Source organism: Gracilinanus agilis, chromosome 2 (genome assembly GCF_016433145.1).
Source record: "Gracilinanus agilis isolate LMUSP501 chromosome 2, AgileGrace, whole genome shotgun sequence".
In the NCBI taxonomy this organism is placed as follows: domain Eukaryota; kingdom Metazoa; phylum Chordata; class Mammalia; order Didelphimorphia; family Didelphidae; genus Gracilinanus; species Gracilinanus agilis.
This window is the reverse complement of record NC_058131.1, coordinates 95,648,167-95,672,427: the sequence shown is the minus strand read 5'-3', so window position 1 is coordinate 95,672,427 and position 24,261 is coordinate 95,648,167. Positions and strand designations below refer to the sequence as shown.

General features: G+C 36.7%; 1 protein-coding gene across 1 annotated transcript in view; it reads left to right on the top strand.

The window, feature by feature from the left end:
* The window catches only part of STPG4 (sperm-tail PG-rich repeat containing 4), a 54,653-nt gene extending 32,234 nt beyond the window's left edge, over positions 1 to 22,419 (top strand). The window contains exons 6-7 of the mRNA XM_044659468.1: positions 21,622 to 21,726; positions 22,303 to 22,419. Of these exons, the coding sequence (XP_044515403.1) occupies positions 21,622 to 21,726; positions 22,303 to 22,419 (222 nt within the window). The remainder of the gene's footprint in view (positions 1 to 21,621; positions 21,727 to 22,302) is intronic.
* The last annotated feature ends 1,842 nt before the right edge of the window (positions 22,420 to 24,261 follow it).

The window sequence follows — 24,261 nt, the reverse complement described above, 5'->3', positions numbered from 1 at the left end:
TAGTGTTTCTAGTACTATGTTGAATAATAGAGGTGATAATGGGCATCTTTGTTTTACTCCTGATCTTATTGGGAAGGCTTCTAATTTATCCCCATTGCATATGATGCTTGTTGATGGTTTTAGGTATATACTGTTTATTATTTTTAGGAAAGGTCCTTCTATTCCTATACTTTTCAGTGTTTTCAATAGGAATGGATGCTGTATTTTGTCAAAGGCTTTTTCAGCATCTATTGAGATGATCGTGTGATTTTTGTTTGTTAGACTGTTGATATGGTCAATTATGTGGATGGTTTTCCTAATGTTGAACCATCCTTGCATTCCTGGTATAAATCCCACCTGATCATGGTGGATGATCTTCTTAATTACTTGCTAGAGCCTCTTTGCTAGTATTCTATTTAAGATAAAAAAAAAAAAAAAAATTAAGGAGATTGGTCTGTAGTTTTCTTTCTCTGTTTTTGATCTCCCTGGCTTTGGAATCAGTACCATATTTGTGTCATAAAAGGAATTTGGTAGGACTCCTTCTTTGCTTATCATATCAAATAATTTGTATAGTATTGGGATTAGTTGTTCTTTGAATGTCTGATAGAATTCACTTGTGAATCCATCAGGCCCTGGCGATTTTTTCTTAGGGAGTTCTTTGATGGCTTGTTCAATTTCTTTTTCTGATATGGGATTATTTAGGTATTCTATTTCTTCTGCTGTTAATCTAGGCAGTTTATATTTTTGTAGATATTCATCCATATCTCCTAAATTGTTATATTTATTGCCATATAATTGGGCAAAATAGTTTTTAATGATTGCCTTAATTTCCTCTTCATTAGAGGTGAGGTCTCCCTTTTCATCTTTGATACTGTCAATTTGGTTTTCTTCTTTCCTTTTTTTTATTAGATTGACTAGTACTTTGTCTATTTTATCTGTTTTTTCAAAGTACCAGCTTCTAGTCTTATTTATTAATTCAATAGTTCTTTTACTTTCGATTTTATTAATTTCTCTCTTGATTTTTAGTATTTCTAATTTAGTTTCCATCTGGGGATTTTTAATTTGCTCGCTTTCTAATTTTTTGAGTTGCATGCCCAATTCATTAATCTCTGCCCTCCTTAATTTGTTAATATATGCACTCAAGGATATAAATTCCCCCCTGAGTACTGCCTTGGCCGCATCCCACAGAGTTTGGTAGGATGTCTCATCATTGTCATTTTCTTCAATGAAATTATTGATTGTTTCTATGATTCCTTCTTTGACAAATTGGTTTTGGAGAATCATATTATTTAATTTCCAATTAGTTTTTGATTTTCCTGTCCAGGTGCCCTTACTAATTATTATTTTTATTGCATTATGATCTGAGAAGATTACATTTATTATTTCTGCTCGTTTGCATTTGTTTGCAATGATTCTATGCCCTATAACATGGTCAATCTTTGTGAATGTGCCATGTGCAGCTGAAAAGAAGGTGTATTCCTTTTTGGCTCTATTTATTTTTCTCCACATATCAATTAAATCTAATTTTTCTAGGACTTCATTCACCTCTCTTACCTCTTTCTTATTTATTTTTCGGTTTGACTTATCTAGATCTGAAAGAGGAATATTTAGATCTCCCACTACTATGGTTTTACTATCTATTTCCTTCTTGAGCTCTGCCAGTTTCTCCTTTATGAATTTGGATGCTATGCCACTTGGTGCATATATATTGAGCAGTGTTATTTCCTCATTGTTTATACTGCCTTTAATCAGGATGTAATGACCTTCCCTGTCTTTTTTAATCATATCTATTTTTACTTTGGCTTTGTCAGAAATCATAATAGCCACTCCTGCCTTCTTTTCCTCATTTGATGCCCAAAAGATTTTGCTCAAGACCTGAACCTTAAACTTGTGTATGTCCACCCGTCTCATATGTGTTTCTTGTAGACAACATATGGTAGGATTTTGGTTTCTAATCCACTCTGCTATTTGCTTCCGTTTTAAGGGCGAGTTCATCCCATTCACATTCAGAGTTATAATCATCAATTGTGCATTTGCTGACATTTTCGTATCCTCCTCTATTCCTACCCCCTTTTTCTTATACTGTTTCCTTTTAAACCAATGGTTTGCTATTAAGCCACTATCCCTTATCCCCTCCCTTGATTAACTTCCCTTTCTACCCCCCCCCCTATTTCCCCCCCCCTTTTTGTTTTTAACAGCCTTATGAATTCCCTCCTCCTTCTTCTCCCCTCCCTTTTTTTGACCTCCCCACTCCCCTGTTTCCCTTGATTTATCCCTTCTGACTTTCTCAGAAGGGTTAGATAAGAGTTTTATGTCCCAATGGATAGTATAGCTACTCTTCCCTCTCTGGGTTGATTACACTGAGAGTAAAGTTTGATTATTACCTCTTAATGCTCTCTTCCTCTCCTTCTTATAATAGTATTTGTCCCCTCTCCCTCCCATGCCCTCTTTGTGTGTAATAGAATATCCTATTTTCTTATTCACTCAAGTTTCTCTTGGTGTCCCCTGCTATTCACCCCCTCTTTCCCATCCCCCATGTCATCTTAGATTATTTAGTGTTCCACCCTCACCCTGTGAATTATTCTTCTGATTACTATAATAGTGAATAGAGTTCACTACATAGAATTATACATAACATTTCTCTACATAGGAATACAGATAATTAGATCTCACTGAGGCCCTTAAAAAGGTAAATTTAAAAATTATAAGTTTTCTTTCTTTCCCCTCTGTTTCTTATTTACCTTTTCATGTTTCTCTCGATTTTTGTGGTTGGATATCAAACTTTCCATTTAGCCCTGGTCTTTTCTGTGCAAATACTTGGAATTCTTCAATTTTGTTGAATGCCCATACTTTCCCCTGGAAATATATAGTCAATTTTGATGGGTAGTTGATCCATGGTTGCAGGCCCAGCTCTCCTGCCTTTCTGAATATTGTATTCCAAGCCTTACGGTCTTTTAGTGTGGAGGCTGCCAGATCCTGTGTGATCCTGATTGGTGCTCCTTGATATTTGAATTGTCTCTTTTTGGCTTCTTGTAAGATTTTTTTCTTTTGCTTGAAAGCTCTTGAATTTGGCAATTATATTTCTGGCCGTTTTCTTATCTGGATCGAATATTGTGGGTGTTCTATGAATCCTTTCAATGTCTATATTGCCCTCTTGTTGTAGGACTTCAGGGCAATTTTGCTGAATAATTTCTTTTAGTATGGAATCCAGGTTTCTATTAATTTCTGGTTTTTCTGGAAGACCAATTATTCTCAAATTGTCTCTTCTAGACCGGTTTTCTTGGTCTGTCACTTTCTCATTGAGATATTTCATATTTCCTTCTATTTTTTCAGTCTTTTGACTTTGTTTTATTTGTTCTTGTTGTCTTGAGAGATCATTAGCTTCTAATTGCTCAATTCTAGCCTTTAGGGACTGGTTTTCGGCTCTAAACTTTTTGTTTTCAGCTATGATCTTTTGGTTTTCTTTTTCAATCTGGTTCAATTTGCTTATCAGTTCATTTGATTTCTGAGCCTCACTTTCCAATTGCAAGATTCTACCTTTTAAACTGTTATTTTCTTGCCAGATCTCTTCCATCTTCCTCAGAATCTCAGTTTTGAACTCTTCCATAGCTTGTGACCCGTTTTCCTTATTTGAGGAGGGTCCGGATGCTTGTTTGTTCTCCTCCTCTCTTTGCTCAGTTGTCTGGATTTTCTCTGTGTAAAAGTTGTCGAGTGTTAAAGAATTCTTTTTCTTGTTGTTTATCTTTCTCTTCTGAACTTCCTGAGTCTGGGTAGGCATCATTAGCCCAGCAGCTTCTCAGCTTTATCCTCGCGCTCAGGGTCTGTCCGCGGTCTTTTGGCTCCTGAGGTCTGAGTTCTGGTTTTTTCCAAGGTCAAGCCCCCTGGTGGACCCCCTTGCTTGATCCTCTGCTGTAGGTTCCTTTACAAGTCTTAGGGTGCTACTTCCACAGTCGTATACCTGTCCACGCTGGTTCCCCACTCAGGGTTTCAGAGCTTTAGCTTGTGGCTGTGTCTGCCTCCCCCCACGCCTCCATCGCTCCCTCGCTCAGAGTTCGCGTGCATTCTTTGGCTTTTTGGGGGTCCCAAATCTTGCTGCTCTCAGGAACAGGCCCTGGAGCTGCCAATGACTCGATGGGTGCCCCAAACTTGCTCTATTTCTTTTTAACTGGCTTTGGCGTTATAGGTGGTGTGTGTGGTAGGGGTGAGGGTGGGGTGGTTGCTCAGCCCGCGATTTAGTGAGAGCTGTTTCACCCCTTTATAGCACAGAAATGCCCCGATTCCACGTACCTTCCACGCTGCGCCCTGTTGTGGGGTTCCTCCGTTCGTCTGGACTTGTTTTTATGTCCCCTTCAGGAGTCTTGTGTGTTTTGGTCAGGAGAGGTTAAGAACTGCTTTTTACTCTGCCGCCATCTTAACCAGGAAGCCCCTGAAATGGTCTTTTGAAGATGACTTCATCTCTAGAACTCTATGACTCTGGAAAGGCACTTGTTACTTCAAAAGAGGCAGAATTTCTGTGCTGTGAAGGGTTTATAGGAAGGTAGCCTTTCAATAAATATACCACTAGCAGCAGCCTCATCTAAGCAACATTTTCTGAGCCAGTTTCCACTAATCAATCAATCATTCAGCAAGCATTTATTAAACACCTGGGAGTTCGCCCACCTCTCTTCTTTAAGGAAATATATTTAATCACCTCTTCTCTGGGACCTCCAGGGGTTTTTCAAGCCTTTTGTGTTTACATCACAGTTATTTTCAGAAATACTCTTCTGTCCTTCCATCCTCACCTTTCATTGTAACCTTCCATTGTAACAAAGAACAAGAGTTAAGCTGCATTCTCTATGTAAATTCTCCTACTTCTCTAGAGAAAGGAGAAAGGTATATTTCATTGTTTCTTCTCATTATAATTGAACCGTTTCATCTTGATGTTGTGCTTTTTTTCATTTGCATTGGGATTATAAGATTATAGACTTAAAGCTGGAAGGGACCTTAGAGGTGATCTAGGCCAACCCTCTCAATTCCGTAAAGGAAGCAAAGGCTCAGAGGGGTTAAATAATTTGCTCTTTATCCCATAAGTAAGAGGTTGCAAAGCTGGGGCCAGAACTCAGTTCCTTTGGTTTCAGAACTGGCCCTGTTCCCATGCACCACACTGCCTCCAATGGTTAGAGTCAGTGTGTAGATTGATTTGTTCTGCGGGACTCTGCACCAGTTCATATAAATCTTCCCATATGTCTTTGAATTCTTCATATTTATTGTTTCTTGTAGCATGTTGCATTCATTTTGCCACAGTTTGTTCATCTCTTCCCCAATGAATGGACATCCACTTTTTTTCTAGTTTTCTCTTGCCACAAAAACTTTGCTATGAATACTTGTGTATTTATAAGTCAACATGTTTTACCTTGGCATTCCTTTGGTGGCAGAAGACTATATGTTGGGGCAGCTAGGTGGGTCAGTGGATTGAGATCTAGGTCTAGAGACAGGAGGTCCTGGGTTCAATTCAGGCCTCAGACACCTCCTGGCTGTGTGACCCTGGGTGCTCTTACCACTCTTCTGCCTTGGAACCAATACTTAATGTTGATTCTAAGACAGAAGGTGTGTTAAAAAAAAAAAGACTATATGTTACTTGGTTTCCCTGCCTAGTTTCATAAATGGTCCTTCTTAATAACTGTAAGGGACATACATGGGGCAAATAATGGTCATTTCACAGGAATAATTGTCCTTAACTTGAATTAAAATAAGTGAGTCCATATTGATGACATAATGGTATGTTAAATGGAAATGGTGGGAGGCAAAATCAAGATGGCAGAGTAGAGGCATGGAAAGCTTGAACCTCTCTGAGAATCCTCTCCAACCAGCCTTAAAATAATGCTTCAAAACAATAGTGGAGTGACAGAACAAATGAGGAGAGAAGCAATTTTCCTGGAGAAAACAGCTTGGAAGGTAGGTAGGGTCTGTTTCACTAGCATGAGGCTACAACCATGTAGTCCATAGTCAGGTCATTCCAACGAGTACCAATGCAAGCCAACATCAACCACTACCCTGCCAACCTGCTCCAGGTTCTGAACCTAGGCCCAAGTCAACTTTGAGACACTGAGATCCCACCTAAGCCAATATCTGAGCACCCGATTTCCACTGCTTGAAGTTCCAAGCCCTAACACAAGTCTACAGTGACACCCCAATCTCCTGACCTATGCAAGCCTAAGAAGAGGCCAATAGCCCCTGTCCAAGCCTGCAATGAGGCCCCAATGAAGCTGTGAACAGCATAAGGCAGTTCAGAGAGTGCCTGGTCAGTGTAAGCCCAGAATGAAGCCCTAAACCCCTGCCCAAGCCGAAGATGAGGCCCTAAGCCCCAGCATAAAGTAGCTCACAGTGCTCTGAGCCCTTCAAGACATCAGCAGACCCTAAAGGAGACTAAATCAGCATCTGGAGGTGGCTTTTAGAACTCGCAGCCCACAGGTCATCATGCCACCTTGCCAGAACTGAAACTTGCAGAAATTCAGAACTAGAGTAGAACTGAGTGTAAAATGGAAATTAAAAGAATCCACTAATCACCTTCTGAAATAAATTCCCAAATGACAACTCCCAGGAATATTAGAGCCAAATTCAAGAGCTCCCAGGCCAAGAAGAAAATATTACAAGCAGCCAGAAAGAAATCATTCTAAAATCATGGAGCCAAAATCAGGATTATACAGGATTTAGAAGCTTCTACATTAAAGGATCAGCAGGCTTGGAATATGATATTCTGGAAAGCTAAGAAATAGGTATACAACCAAGAATCATCTACCCAACAAAACTAAGTACATCATTTCAGTGGGGAAAATGGTCATTTAATAAAATAGAACATTTCTAAGCATTTCTGATGAAAAGGCCAGATTTAAATAGAAAATTTGATGTTCAAATATAAGGCTTAAAAGAAGAATAAAAAGGTAAACAAGAAAGAGAAAAAATTTAAGGGATTCAATAAGGTCAAACTGTTTATATTCTTATATAGAAAGATGATATTTGTATCTCTTAAAATTTTTAACATTGGGGGCAGCTGGGTGACTGAGAGCCAGGCCCAGAAACGGGAGGTCCTGGGTTAAAATCTGACCTCAGACACTTCCTAGCTGCGTGACCTTGGGCAAGTCACTTGACCCTCATTGCTTAGCCCTTACCACTCTTCTGCCTTAGAACCAATACATAGTGTTGATTCTAAGATGGAAGGTAAGGGTTAAACATTTTTTTAACATTATTAGAGCAATTAGAAGGCATATACATGGGCAGAGGGTACAAAAGTAAGTTGATTAGGATGACATGATATCCCAAAAAAAAAAAAAAAAATCAAGGGGTGAAAAAAAGGATTACACTGAGAGAAAAGGGAAATGATAGGCAAAATAGCATAAATTATCACACCTAAAGAAGTGCAAAAAAACTATTACAGTGGAGGGGAGGATGATGGCAATGCTTAAACCCTACTCTCATTGGAATTTTCTCAGAAAGGGAATAACAACCATACTTATTTGGGTATAAGAATTTTATTTCATCCTGTAGAGAAATAGGAGGGGAATAAGATAAGGGGGCAGGGGAGAACAGAAGGGAGGAAGAAGTGGGGGATTATGATTAAAAGCAAAATACTTATGAAAGAGGGACAGAATGAAAGAGGAAAGAGCAGGATCAAAAGGGGAAAATAAGATAGAAGGGAATATACAGTTAATTTTTCTAACCATGAATGTGAATGGGATGAATTCACCCATAAAACAGAAGCAGAAAGCAAAATGGATTAAAAACCAGAATCCTATAATATATTATTTACAAGAAACACATTTGAGACTGGGATACAGACACAGAGTAAAGGTAAGGGACTAGAGCAGAATTTATTGCGCTTCATCTGAAGTTAAAAAAAGGAGGATTAGCAATTATGATTTCAGTCAAAGCTAAAGCAAAAATAGATCTAATTAAAAGAGATAAGGAACAAAACTAACATCTTAATAAAAAGGTACCACAATGAAGTAATATCAATACTAAACATATGTATATATATATACCAAATGGTATAGCCTCTAAATTTTTAAAGGAGAAATTAAATGGTCTATAGGAGGAACTGGAAAAGTCTAACCAAAAATTAAACAAGAAAGAAATTAAGGAGGTGAATTAAATCTTAGAAAAGTTAAATTGAATAGATCTCTGAGGAAAATTGAATGGGAATAGAAATGAATATATTTTCTTCTTAGCAGTGCATGGCACCTACACAAAAATTAACCATGTATTGGGGCATAAAAACTTCACAACCAAATGCAGAAAAGCAGAAATAAAATCTATCTAACATTTAAAGAACAATTAATCCCAATATTACATAAACTATTTGGGAAAGTGGGTGAAAGAGTCCTGTCAAATTCTATATAAATATGGTGCTGATACCTAAACCAAGAAAAGCAAAAATGGAGAAAGAAATTAAAGGCCAATTTCCTTAATGAACATAGATGCAAAAATTTTAAGTAAAATACTAATAAGGAGACTACAGCAATATATCACAAGGATTATTCTCTATGAACAGGTAGGATTTATACCAGGAATACAGGACTGGTTTAATATTGGGAAATCTATTAGCATAGTTGACTATATCAATAACCAAACTAATAGAAATCACATGATTATCTCAATAGATGCAGAAAAAGTCTTTAACAAAATACAATACCCATTTCTATTAAAAACACTAGAAAGCATAGGAATAAATGGACCTTTCCTTAAAATGAGAAGTGGTATTTGTCTAAAAACCATCAGCAAATATCATCTGTAATAGGGATAAGCTAGAAGCTTTCCCAGTAAGATCAAGATGTTCAAGGATGCCCGTTATCACCACTCTTATTTAATATTGTGCCAGAAATGCCAGCTTTAGCAATAAGAGAAGAAAACAAAATTGAAGGAATTAAAGTAGGCAGTGAAGAAGCTAAACTATCAATCTTTGCAGATGAGATGATAGTACACTTGCAGAGTCCTAGAGAATCAAGTAAAAAACTAGTTGAAATAATAACTTTAGCAAAGTTGTAGGATACAAAATAAACCCCCACAAATCATCAGCATTTCTATATATTACCAACAAAGTCCAATAGCAAGAGATAGAAAGAGAAATCCCATTTAAATTAACTCTAAACAATATAAAATACTTGCCAGAACACGCACAGGAGTTATATAAACATGATTACAAAACACTTTTTACACAAATAAAGTCAGAATTGAACAATTAGAAAAATATAATTGCTTATGGGTAGGCTGAGATAATATATTAAAAATGAAAATTCTACCTAAATTAATTATTTAGAGCTATACCAACTACCAAAAATTATTTTATAAAACTAGAAAAAGTTAAAAAAATTATTTCGAGGAACAAAAGATCAAAAATATCAAGAGAACTAATAAATATGAAGGAAGGTAGCTTAGCACTAACAGGTCTCGAACTGTACTATAAAGCAATAATCATCAAAACAATCTGGTACTGGCTCAGAAATAGAATGGTGGATCAATGGAATAGATTAGATATACAAGATGTAGGGATAAGTGACCTTGGCCACCTAGGGCTTGATAAACCTAAATATCCCAGCTTTGGGATAAGAACTCACTATCTGATAAAAATTTCTAGGGGAAAAAAAGGGAAAATAGTATGACAGAAACTAGGTATAGACGAATATCTCATATTCTAACCATGATAAAGTCAAAATGGTATGTGATTTAGAAATAAAGGGTGATTCCCTAAGCAAATTAGGGGAGCATAGAATAGTTTACCTGTCACATCTATAGAGAAGGGAAGTATGACCAAGCAATAAATAGAAAACATAATAAGATATAAAATGAAAATTTTTGTTATATTAAAAAGATTTTGTACAAACAAAACCAACATAACCAAGATTAGAAGGGAAACAGCAAACTGGGAAAATATTTTTGAAGTAAATTTCTCTGAAAAATGTTTGATTTCTCAAATATATAGAGAACTAAGTAAAATTCATATATAAGAATACAAGTCACTCCCCAACTGATAAATGGTCAAAAGATATGAGCAAGCAGTTTTCAGATGAAGAAATCAGAGCTATCAATAAACATATGAAAAATGTTCTAAATTACTCTTGATTAGAGAAAAGCAAATCAAAACAACTCCGAAGTACTAACTCACACCTATCAGATTGGCCAATATGACAGTAAAGGAATATGAGAAATGTTGGAGGAGAGGTAACAAAATTGGGACACCGACACATTGTTAGTGGAGCTGCAAACTGATCCAACCATTCTGGAAGGCCATTTGGAACTCTTCCTAAAGGCCTATAAAACTGTGCATGCCCTTTGATCCTATAATACCACTACTGGGTCTATATGCCAAAGAGATCACAAAAAGGGGGAAAGGACTTACTAGTACAAAAATATTTATAGCAACTCTTTTCCTAGTGGCAAAGAATTGGAAACAGAGGTGATGCTCATCAGTTGGGGAATGGCTGAACAAATTGTGATATATGATACTGATGGAATATTATTGTGCTATTAGAAATGCTGAGGATGATTTCAGAAAAACTGGGAATAACCTACATGAACTGATGCAGAGTGAAATAAGAGAACCAAGTGAATGTTGTTCACAATAACAATAATATTGTAGGATGATCAACTATGAAAGATTTGTCTTCTTTCAGCAATACAATGACACAGGACAATTCTGAAGGACTTATGAGAAAGAATGCTGTCCACCTCCAAAGAAAGAACTGTTGGAGTCAGAATGCAGACCAAAGCATTCTATTTTTCACTTTAGTTTATTTTTATTTTTAGTCTGGGATTTTGGTTTTATATGAGTATTCTCTGACAACAATGATTAATATGGGAGTGAGTTTTGCATGATAATACATGTATAACCCAGATCAAATTGCTTACCAGGAAGAGAAAGGGGAGGGAGACAATTTGAAGCTTATAATTTTGGAAAATATATGTTGAAATTTGTTATTACAATTAATTGGGAAAGCAATTTTTCTTTTTAAAAAAATGGAAATGGCTCCATTAAATGAAGAACTCAATAGCCTGACTAGGAATGGGTTTTCCCAAGGATCCTAATCTGAAAGTATAGGTTTAATAAAGGCTTCCTTCACGCTGGAAGTGAAAGGGTGCAGGCTGCAGTATTTCTTTGCCACTTACATAATGACCTGTATATTGTCGCTGGAGTTGAATCAATAGTAGAACACTTAGCAGGAGCAATTTGGACCTATCTACTCATCCAGCCCAGGAGTCCTCAATTATTCTGGTGGCACCAAAGGGAGCTTCTTTTGAGCATTCCTTGGCTAATCCAGTAGCTCCTATTTCTCTGAGATATGCAATGAGCTAAGGGAATAGCAGCAGCTTTACCCCGTGGATGATCTTTGTTTTTCACACGTCCATCAATTTGAAAACATTGCTGTTCCTTTCTTTCTGCCACAGGTTGTGAGATGATGAGGTCTTTCCATCCCTTGATTATTAGACTTGTGCTCTGCTGCTAATAAGCAGCTCCATTCATGGTAGTATAATTGAGAATGGCAGCACTAATTAGACCACTGTGACATAGAACAGTAAACAGGGGAAGCTGCATGACTTAACATCATTCCAGCTGTGGATGGGCACCATTTTCAGTGGGATGAGAGGGTGTTCGTTTGCACTGGCAACACAGCAGAGGATGGGAATGCTGCAACAGATAATACACCACCAAAGTCATGGGCAAAGTCTAGACTCTAGACTTTATATCTACAATTGAATTGATCTATCCCCTTAGGTGAATTTCTTAAAATTTTAAAAATTTAAAATAATAAAAAAATAAAATGGCTTCTGTGCCTCCGAAGCCAACTATAAAACTAGTCAGGTCTTGCTGGGAGGATGTGAAGCACCTTGAAATGCTGTGAACTCTGTTAGGCTGCTAGGATGCAATTTGGTAAAAAAAAGAAATCAGAGGAGTTCTAGCTGTCAGGGCTCAAGAAAGATATACTAGAAGGTGGAAAAGCTCCAGAAAAGCAAAACTGGAATTCTTGAGGATGTGGGAAGGTGTCTGTAGGAGAAGAGAGTAAGAATTCTTTCATTTGGAAGGACAAACACTAAAAGGGAATATGACTGAAAATGACCCAAAAGGGAGAAAACCACAGACAACTTTAATCAGTCCTATAATGTCAGTGAATACACTTTAAAGTTTGAACGAAGTAGATTTAGGACTCATAAAAAGATGGTTTAAAATAAGCATATGGAATGTGTTATCCTAATCAATGCTAAAACACTTAGCATGATTCACTGGACATATTGATTAACCTAGCCAAAGAGTATTAAATTATTGTGGCCATCTGGTAGGATAATGGAGTTTGAGGAAGGAGTAGAGCCCAGCTCCTCTGACAGTTATTCTAATAATGATATAAGAGTAATGCTGGACTGAGAAGTGTCTGGGAAATTTAAGGAGATACTACAGGAGATCATTTGTACTGATGAAGATCATAAATTCAACTTATATGCAAATGACAAGGGCAAGAACTAGGGAACAGCAGCATGGGTCAGGGGACAGGGGTGGCACTGGGGAGGACCAGAAACATGGACTTAACTAGAGCTCTGATTTGGGTATAATATGCCTTGAGCATAATATGGACTCAGTACCCTACCAAGACCAGTAGCACAGGGTCTCCCAAGGGGCCCAATAATTTAGACAGTACCCAGAGCCCCAATTTTCCAGAACAGTTGCTGAGGGGAGAGTTTTTCCAAAAGGGGAAGATCATAGACTCAGCCCCCCAGAGTTCTCAGCTGAACCATCAATGCCATGGTTACCTAGAGCAGATTATTGGAAGAAAAGCAAGAAAGAATGGTTAGAGGCCAGGGATGCTCAAGACAAAAACCCAGAAAAGGAAGATAACGCCGAAACACATACAAGCAAAGCCTCAAAGAAAAAGCAAAGCTTGACCTAGAGATCAATGAATAGTCTTGGAAGAAATGAAGTAAGAGTTTTTAAATGAGATTTAAAATGATATAAACGAAATGAGAGTGACAGAGGGAAGAATTGGAAGAAAATGAGAGCTTTGAAGGAGAGACTTGGAAAGAGAATTAGTAGTTTAGCTTAAGAGATATAAAACCTTGCACAGCTAACAGAATCTCTAAAATTAAAATGGGTGAAATAGAAGTTAATAACTCTATGAAATAATAAACTCTATGAAATGAAACAAAGTCAAAAGATAGAAAAAATAAGGGAAAGTATACAGTGTCTCAGATAGAAAACTGACCTGGAAAACATATCAAGGAATAATTTAAGAACCACTGAGCTAAATGAAAGCCATGACCAAAAAAAGAACCTATCATATTTCAAATAATATTTGAAATCATATTATCATATTTCAAAAAATTGTGAAAGAAAACTTCCCAGATCTTTGAACCAGAGGGCAAAGTGAAACTAAAAAGAAGTCATTGAAAGAAACTCCAAAATGAAAACATTCAAGAATATCATAGCCAAAATACAGAGCACCTAGGTCAAATAAAAAGAAATACTGCAAGCAGCCAGAAAAAAAATAGTTCAAATTCCAAGTCACTATAATCAGGATCAGACAAGATTTAGCAGCTATTATGTTAAAGAAATGAAGAGAATGGAACACAATATTCCAAATGCCAAAAGAAATGAGCTCACAACCAAGAATTGCTTAACCAGAAAAACTGAATATAATTCTACAGGGGGAAAAAGAACCTTCATATAAAAGAGAGAATTTCTAAGCATTTCTGATGATCGGACTTTGTCTTTCAGAAAGGAATTGACTAGAAACTTTTGAAATCAAAAATATCAGAATAAAGAGAAACATAAGATGATAAATAAAAGCAAGGAATCAGAAAAGGCATCATAAAATTGGAGTTCTTGTTTTCTAATGGAAGGGTAGTTCAAGCACCTCCCAAAAACTTTAATATTAGCAGAGGTCATAGAATTAGTCAAATATGATGGAGAGCCTGGGAATATCTTTTATTATCTTTTGACAATCTTAAGAAAGGAAAGGTGTTGGTGGAGAGATAGAAGAGAGATGAGGAGGAATAAGGAGCAACCTCATAATCAGAGAGTGTGAGTAGAAATCTACACATATGTGTCAAGGTGCCGCTTGAAACTTTCTTTGAACTGATGCAGAGTGGAGTAGACAGAACCCAGAGAATGATTTATGCTGTAACAACAATATAAAAACAACCCATTTTGGAAGACTTAAGAATTCTGATCGAGGTGATGATTAACCAGCATTCCACAAGACTGATGATTTGGAATGCTTCTTACCCCCCGAAAGAGAGATAATAGGCTAAATATACAGTGACACATGTATTTTTGGATGTGGCCATTATGGAGATCTGTTTTTCTGTTTATAAGTATTTCTCCTCCTATACCTCTTATCCCCTGTGGGAGGTCAGGGAAAGAGAGTAAATGCTTGTTAATTGAAAAAATAAATGGTTAGAAGAAAGAAAAAATTATTGTAGTCAGACCAAACAAAAGCGACAAATAATTATCCTTGCACAGTTTGAACTAGCTTTGCAATTTCTTTGCTCAGACTTTTCCAGATTGAATATAGAGCTCCAAGTATAAGTAGTACAGGCTAAAAAGAGAAATCACTTAAAGGATTAGATAAATTTGTGGATGATGCCTTCCTAATGGGAAATAAAAGGAAATTGCCCCTTGGTACCAGTGCCATAGATAGACTTGTAGGTTACACGGACCATCAAACTGACCCAACGTGATCATTTTTACATGTTTATTAGTCTAGATAAGTATTGCTTCTTTGCACCTGAAGGGTTAATATGCTCCCAAAGCACTTCACTGTCAAAATACAGAAACTGGGACGTAACATAATTGATGTCCATCATTTCCCCACGGATGTAGTAAGGTTAAAGCTTTCAGCTTAAGGCCACAACTATATAATTCTAGATGAATGTTTAAGAGAGGAAAGGGACATCTTACTGTTGGAACTCATTTCCATTGTGTGATTTTTTGGACCCTAAATGAGACCAGTCAGTCGCATTGAATGAATTGTTTTTCTAATCTAATTATTTGATAATCACCATTTTTAAAAACCCTTACCTTCCATCTTGGAATCAATACTGTGTACTGGTTCCAAGGCAGAAGAGCAGTTAAGGGCTAGGCAATAGGAGTTAAGTGACTTGCCCAGGGTCACACAGCTAGGAAGCATCTGAGGTCACATTTGAACCCAGGACCTCCTGTCTGTAGTCCTGACTCTATCCACAGAGATAGCTAGAGCCCCCCAGTTTGTCATGGAGAGGTTGACAGTCACTTTCTCCCAGGGATGTTGTGTTGATTATTCTATTATTTTTTAACCTTTACTTTCTGTCCTAGTAACAACTCTAAGACACAGAGAGGCAAGGGCTAGGCACTGAGGATTAAGTAATTTGTCCAGGTACACACAGCTAGACAGTGTCTGAAGTCAGACTTGAACCCAGGTCTCTTGCCTCCGTCCCCGGCTCTCTATCCACTGCTTGCTTTGTTTTTAAGAAATTTGAAAGGAGACTTATCTGCTTCCAAGTAGTTTGTTTAGGAAGCAAAATTTAAGAGGAGATGGGAGTTAAAGTCCTACTTCTAATACTTATTAGTTGTACGTTCCTAGGCCAGTCATTTCATTTCCCTCAGCCTCAGTTACCTCATTTATAAAATTAAAGGGAGATTTCCATGTTAAGATGACTGCAGAGTAGAAACAGTGGGCTTAATCTCTCCTAACCCACTTACACATGACTTTTCAAAAGGACACAAAAACCAAATCCATATGAACGAAGGGACCCCACAATAGGGTGCAGCACTGAAGGTATGGGGAATTTGGGCATTTCCATGCTATAAGGATGAAATAGCTCTCATTAAAACACAAGCTGATCAACCCACCTCACATACACCAGCTACAGTGCCAAACCCAGTGCACAAGAGTTAGAGTAACCTTGGGGCATTGATTAAGTTCTTGGCAGCTACCTGGGATCACCAGAGCTTTGAACAGAGGAGCAAGCAAGGTCTAGAAGAGACAATTTGAGAATCATTGGTCTTCCTGAAAAATCAGAAATTAATGGAAATTTGGACACCATAATACAAGAAATTATCCAAGAAAACTGCCCTGATGTTCTTCAACAAGGGGGCAAAATAGACATTGAACGGATCCATAGATTATCCTCTACACTAAACCCTCAAAAGACAACCCCCAGGAATATAATTGCCAAATTCAAGAGCTTCCAAGTTAAAGAAAAATATTACAAGAAGCCAGAAAGAGACAATTCAGATATGAAGGAGCACCAATCAGGATCACACAGGATCTGGCAACCTCCACACTACAAGACCACAAGGCTTGGAATATGATATTCAGAAAGACAAGAGAATTAGGTCTACAACCAAGGATCACCTATACATCAAAACTGACTATATACTTCAAGAGGAAAGTATGGGCATTCAACAAGATAGAAGATTTTCAAGTATTTGAACAGAAAATACCAGGACTAAATGGAAAGTTTGATATCCAACCGCAAAAACCAAGAGAAACATGAAAAGGTAAATAAGAAAGAGGGGAAAGAAAGAAAACTCTTATTTTTTAATTTGCTTCTTTAAGGGCTTTAATAAGATCAAATTATTTGTATTCCTACATGGAGAAATATTATGTGTAATTCTAAAAAATTGTACTCACTATTATAGTAATTAGAAGAATTAGTCATAAGGAGAGGTTGGAGTACTAAATGGTCTAAGATGATATGGAGGAAAAAAGTGGGGAGGAGGAATAGAAGATGGCACCAAGAGAAACTTGAAGGAATAAGAAAAATAGGATAATCTATATCACACAAAGAGGGCATGGGAATGGGAGGGGATGAATACTATTATAAGAGGGAGAGGAAGAGAGCGTTAATAGGAAATACTTAAACTTTACTGTTAGGGTAATTAATCCTGAGAGGGAAGAGTAGCTAGATCCATTGGGATATCAAATCCTATCTAACCCTACTGATAAAGTCAGAAGGGATAAACCAAGGGGGGAGTGGGGTGGGGAGTTCATAAAGGGAGGGGTAGAGAGGGGGGAGGGAATTCATTAGGCCTTAAAAAATAAAAAGAGAGGAATAAAAAGGGAGGGGGTAGAAAGGGAAGTAAACAAAGGGAGGGGACTAAGGGGACTGATTTAAAACAAACCACTGGTTTAAAAGAAAATAGTGTAAGAAGAAGGGGTAGAACTAGAAGAGGATACCAAAATGTTGGGGAATACACAGCCGATAATTATAACTCTGAATGTGAATGGGATGAACTTGCCCATAAAAGAGAAGCAAATAGCAGAGTGAATTAGAAACCAAAATCTTACCATATGTTGTTTACAAGAAGCACACATGAGGCAGGTGGACATACAGAGGGTTAAGGTCCATGGCTGGAGCAAAATCTTTTGGGCTTCAAATGAGAAAAAGAAGGCAGGGGTGGCAATCATGATTTCTGACAAAGTCAAAGTAAAAATAGATCTGATTAAAAGAGATAGGGAAGGTAATTACATCATGATAAAAGGCAGTATAGAGAATGAGGAAATAACAATACTCAACATGTATGCACCAAATGGTATAGCATCCAAATTTCTAAAGGAGAAACTGGCAGAGCTCAAGGAGGAAATAGTAAAACTATACTAGTGGGAGATCTAAATATTCCTCTTTCAGATCTAGATAAATCAAACCAAAACATAAATAAGAAAGATGAAAGAAGTGAATGAAATCCTAGAAAAATTAGAGTTAATAGATATGTGGAGAAAAATAAATAGGGACAAAAAGGAATACACCTTCTTTTCAGCTGCACATGGTACATTCACAAAGATTGACCATGTACTAGGGCATAGAAACATGGCAAACAAATGCAAAAGATCAGAAGTAATAACCTTTTCAGATCATAATGCAATAAAAATAATAATCAGTAGGGCACATGGACAGGCAAATCAAAAACAAATTAGAAATTAATTAACATGATTCTCCAAAATCATTTAGTTAAAGAACAAATCATAGAAACAATTAATAATTTAATTGAAGAGAATGACAATGATGAGACATCCTACCAAATTCTGTAGGTTGCAGCTAAAGCAGTACTCAGGGGGAACTTTATATCCCTGAGTGCATATATTAACAAATTAGAAAGGGCAAAGATCAATGAACTGGGCATGCAAATAAAAAAACTAGAAAGGGAACAAATTAAAATTCCTCAGTCCAAAACTAAATTAAAGATTATAAAAATTAAAGGAGAAATCAATAAAATTGAAAGTAAAAGAACTATTAAATTAATAAATAAGGCTAAAAGCTGGAACTTTGAAAAAACTAATAAAACTGATAAAGTACTGGTCAATCTAATTAAAAAAAGGAAAGAAGAAAACAAAATTATCAGTATCAAAGATGAAAAGGGAAACCTCATCTCTAATGAAGAGGAAATCAAGGCAACCATTAAAATCTATTTTTCCCAATTATATGGCAATAAATATAGCAATCTAGGTGATATGGAAGAATATTTACAAAAATATAAATTGCCTAGATTAACAGCAGAAGAAATAGAATACTTACATAATCCCATCTCAGAGAAAGAAATTGAACAAACCATCAAAGAACTCCCTAAGAAAAAATCCCCAGGACCAGGTGGATTCACAAGTGAATTCTATCAAACCTTCAAAAAACAACTAATTCCAATACTATACAAACTATTTGACAAAATAAGCAAAGAAGGAGTTCTACCAAACTCCTTTTATGACACAAATATGGTACTGATCCCAAAGCCAGGTAGATCAAAAACAGAAAGAAAACTATAGACCAATCTCCCTAATGAACATAGATGCAAAAATCTTAAACAGAATACTAGCAAAAAGACTCCAGCAAGTGATCATGAGGGTTATTCATTATGTTCAGGTGGGATTTATACCAGGAATGCAAGGATGGTTCTACATTAGGAAAACCATTCACATAATTGACCATATCAACAAGCAAACCAACAAAAACCACATGATTATCTCAATAGATGCTGAAAAAGCCTTTGACAAAATACAACACCCATTCCTACTGAAAACACTAGAAAGTATAGGAATAGAAGGACCTTTCCTAAAAATAATAAACAGTATGTATCTAAAACCATCAACAAATATCATCTGCAATGGGAATAAATTAAAAGCATTCCCAATAAGATCAGGAGTGAAGCAAGGATGCCCATTGTCACCTCTATTATTTAACATTGTATTGGAAACACTAGCAGTAGCAATTAGGGAAGAAAAGAAACTGAAGGTATTAAAATAGGCAATGAGGAGACCAAGCTATCACTCTTTGCAGATGATATGATGGTCTACTTAAAAAATCCTAGAGAATCAACTGAAAAGCTAGTAGAAATAATCAACAATTTTAGCAAAGTGGCAGGATACAAAATAAATGCACATAAATCATCAGCATTTCTATATATTTCCAACACATCGCAGCAGGAAGAGTTAGAAAGAGAAATTCCATTTAAAATCACCCTAGACAATATAAAATACTTAGGAATCTATCTGCCAAGACAAACACAGGAATCATACAAAAACAACTACAAAACACTTTCCAAACAATTAAAACTAGATCTAAACAATTGGAAAAACATTGATTGCTCATGGTTAGGATGAGCCAACATAATAAAAATGACCATCTTACTCAAATTAATTTACTTCTTTAGTACCATACCTATCAAACTACCAAAAAACTTTTTTACTGCATTAGAAAAAACTATAACAAAATTCATTTGGGAGAACAAGATCAAGAATATCAAGGGAAATAATGAAAAAAAATATGAAGGAAGGTGGCCTAGCAGTACCAGATCTTAAACCGTACTATAAAGCAGTGGTCATCAAAACGATATGGTACTAGCTAAGAGACAGAAGGAAGGCTCAATGGAACAGACTAGGGGTAAGTGGCCTCAGCAAGACAGTCTTTGATAAACCCAAAGAACCCATCTTTTGGGACAAAAACCCACTATTTGACAAAAACTCCTGGGAAATTTGGAAAACAATATGGGAGAGATTAGGCCTAGATCAGCATCTCACACCCTATACCAAGATAAACTCAGAATGGGTGAATGACTTGAATATAAAGAAGGAAACTATAGGTGAATTGGGTGAGCACAGAATAATAAACTTGTCAGATCTATGGGAAGTGAAAGATTTTAAAACCAAGCGTTAGAAAAAATCATAAAATATAAAATAAATAATTTTGACTACATTAAACTAAAAAGGTTTTGTACAGACAAAACCAATGCTACCAAAATTAGAAGGGAAGCAACAAATTGGGAAAAAAATCTTTATAACAAAGAAGTCAGACAAAGGTCTAATTACTCAAATATACAAGGACCTAATCAATTGTACAAAAAATCAAGCCATCCCCCAATCAATAAATGGGCAAGGGACATGAATAGGCAATTCTCAGATAAAGAAATCAAAACTATCAACAAGCACATGAGAAAGTGTTCTAAATCTCTAATAGAGATTATACCCCAAAGAGATAATAAGGAAAAAGACTTTCACAAAAATATTTATAGCTGCGCTCTTTGTGGTGGCAAAAAATTGGAAAATGAGAGAATGTCCTTCAATTGGGGAATGGCTGAACAAATTGTGGTATATGCTGGTGATAGAATACTATTGTGCTCAAAGGAATAATGAACTGGAGGAATTCCATGTGAACTGGAACAACCTCCAGGAATTGATGCAAAGTGAAAGGAGCAGAACCAGGAGAACATTGTACACAGAGACAGATACATTGTGGTAAAATCAAATGTAATGGACTTCTGTACTTAGCAGCAATGCAGTAATCCAGGACATTTCTGAGGGACTTATGAGAAAGAATGCCATCCACATTCAGAGGAAGAACTGTGGGAGGAGAAACACAGAAGAAAAACAACTGCTTATACACATGGGCTGATGGGGATATTATTAGGGATGTAGACACTAAATGATAACTCTAGTCCAACTATCAATAATATGGAATTAGGTCTTGATCAATGATATATGTAAAACCCAGTGGAATTGTGCATTGGCTAAGGGGTAAAGGTTAGGGGGAGAGGGAAAGAACATGAAATATGTAACTATGGGAAAATATTCAAAATAAAAATTAAAAAAAAAATAAAAACAGTTGAAAAATAAATAAAATAAAATTAGAGGGAAGTTAGACTTGATGACCTCCATGATCTTTTCCAATTTTTATTCTATAATCCTATGAACTTCTGAGGGGGCTTTTTATTTTTATTTTTTATTTTAATAATAAATTTTCCAAAGTTATGTGAGCCATATTGTCTTTCTCCTTTCTTCCCTCTGAGGGGGCTTAGGAGAATGATGCATTACTGTTATGTGGGTGGGTGTACATGATTATCTGAGGACAGAGATTTCTGGTTGGCTCATGTGTTTGCTGCTTATATACAATGGTAACATGTGCTCCTGTCTAACATCATCATTTCCAATGTCCAGATATGCACGCTCAAAGCTAAACCAACTCTCAATCAGAGACATGGCAAACATTTTTTCTATAATTCTCAAGGTTCTGCCTGGAGTCATGATATAGGATAGAAAGTTTCCATAAAACATTTTAAAAAGAGATATTGAATGTGTTATATACAACTTAATTATCTCACAAGATTAAAAAATTCTCAATATTCCTAAGAAAGAAAAGCTCTTTTTTTTCCTTTAGAAAGAAGGACCAGGACCAGGTCACTATGATATCAAAGTATCCGAGTCACATCCTATTACTTCCTGTTTCCAATCCAAAGTGCCTAGATTCGTGCCACTTCGTTCAGTGAGTATTCTAGAAAATAGTAAAGATGGGGCTCCCCCAAAGGGTGGCTTTAGCTCCCCATGTCGTGTGGGAGGTTCAAAGAACAGTAGTGAATTCTGCCTTTCAGGGGTTGGACAAGGAGAGAGAGGGGACTAGATTTCTAATCAATCAATCAATCAGTCAGTCAGGGAGTGTTTCTTCAGTCCCTGCTCTGTGCAGGGGATGGGGATGAAAGTACAAAGAAATAAACTCTACTTTCAATGTGTTTGCATTCTAACAAGGGAAACAATATGTACATATAAGAGTATATCTAGGGGCAGCTAGGTAGCACAGTGGATAGAACCCCAGGCCTAGAGAGGGGAGGATCTGGGTTCAAATTTGATCTCAGACACTTCCTAGCTATGGGATCCTTGGCAAGTCACTTAACCCCCATTGCCCAGCCCTTCCTGCTCTTCTGCCTTGGAATAAATGCACAATATTGATTCTAAAATAGAAGGTAAAGGTTAAAAAAAAGTCTGTAACTCAACTGCTGTTTCAAGGTAGGTTAACATTCATTAGAGCTGGGTAGACAATCAACTGTGCCTTTTATATTTTCAGAAAACACCAGGCCCAGGAACTTACACAGGGACCAAAGAAAAGTCCACGCAGTCACGAATTATTGCCAAGTTGGGCCGAGAACATAGCCTTTTCTTCAACAATACAATTGGTTTTTGAGTAAAGTGGCTTTGGTCCTTGATGACTTTTGGAGTTTAAGCAAATATTTATATAATTATTATTTATATAAAATTATATTTTGTTATTACATTATAGATACTATGTATCATTATATGGTGTATATTAATATCATTATATATTATAGATATTATATATCATTATATAGTATGTATTATAGAGACTATATGTCATATAGTGCATATTATAGATACTATATAACATTATATAGTATGTAATATAGACTCTTTTTCATTATATAGTGTATAGATATTATATATCACTATATAGTATCAATTATAGGTATATTGTATATGTTATAGATAGATTACATAGTATATATATAGATATATTATAGTATAAAGTATCTATAATATACTATATTATTATGAAATTTTGATTATGCAATTATATATAAATTATGGTTTATATGAAAAAATCTTTATATGAAAAACATTCATTAATTCTTTTGGGGTCAGCATAGGTGTTGGGATAGGGAGTAACTATTATTACTATTATCATTTTGTCATATAACATAGTCCAATGTCTTTTTATAGTTCATCTCTTATAGTAGTGAGAAATAAATTATAAAGGGACCTATTACCAACAAGACTTTGTTATATTATTTACTGTGTTCTAATTTTTCCAGTTCCATAGTACACATCATATATCGAGCCGCCATTGGGTGTCATGTCCCAATCTGAAGGTAAGCTTAGGTTATGCTAAGTCTGGATCCAGAAGGGCAAACACCAATTCAAGTCATCAGTGATCTATTTCTTGGCTACTTGCTGCATGCTCAGCCTTGCCCTAGGTGTAAGGTGAGTTGAGGAGGGAGGAAAACGAAGTCTGTGTTCTCAAGTGACAGTGATGGGAGGAGCCGGCCAGCCAGTGTCCTGCCTCTATCAACAGTCTGGGGTCTTCTGGAGGTAATGAGGAGAAGGAAGGACCAGGAGGGCAACTTTATGGAGGGGGTGATGATATTTTCAGGCAGCTGGGTTGCTACCCAGACATATCCATCCACATGGTTACAGGCAGTGTTTGCATAGTAACAGATAACCAATCACAGCCTTGAAGAGAGCAATGCATCCTGTCAAGGTATTGATCTATTGGGTACAATCTTGCACTGTGATTGCAGGATTCGGGTATCTTATATCCATAAGATAAATGAAACATGCACAGGATGAGGTCTCTTCTGCTAGCCCTAACACATGTTCTGTTAGCCTAGACATGTCCTGCTTAGCCCAAACATGTCCTAGGTTCAGCCCTAGGTTATTCCTTAGTTCCTTCACTTGGGGGTCCTATAACTTAGGGATCCTGCCACTCAAGCAGGAATTTACCATCCATTTGGAGAAATAGAATGTTGTTCTGGGCTGGGGGTGAATCAGCCAAGTCCCCTGGTAGGTTAGGTTTAATAGTGGCACAAAATGAGATTTATTTAGACATGGCAGAAGAAGGATATTTGGCAAGAAGAGGCACCGAAGATTCCCTGAGCTGATTCAGCTGAGGGAAGAAGCTCTCTTGTCTGCCTTACCCATCATGATCTGCCAGCTAAACCTCCGAGAAGAGCTTCTCATGGCTGCATGAGGATGTTATCCGTCTGAACCCCGAATCACAAAAGAGCTAAGCAAATGTCAGGGAAGATATCCATATATTCTTTTAAACCCTTATCTTCTGCCTTGGAACCAATATTGGTAGGGACAGTGATAAGAGTCTGGAAGAAAAAGAGTCACTTAGCCCTTCCCTGAACAAATGAACACCCTTCCTTCCTTCCTCCCTCCCTCCCTTCCTTCCTTCCTTCCTTCCTTCCTTCCTTCCTTCCTTCCTTCCTTCCTTCCTTCCTTCCTT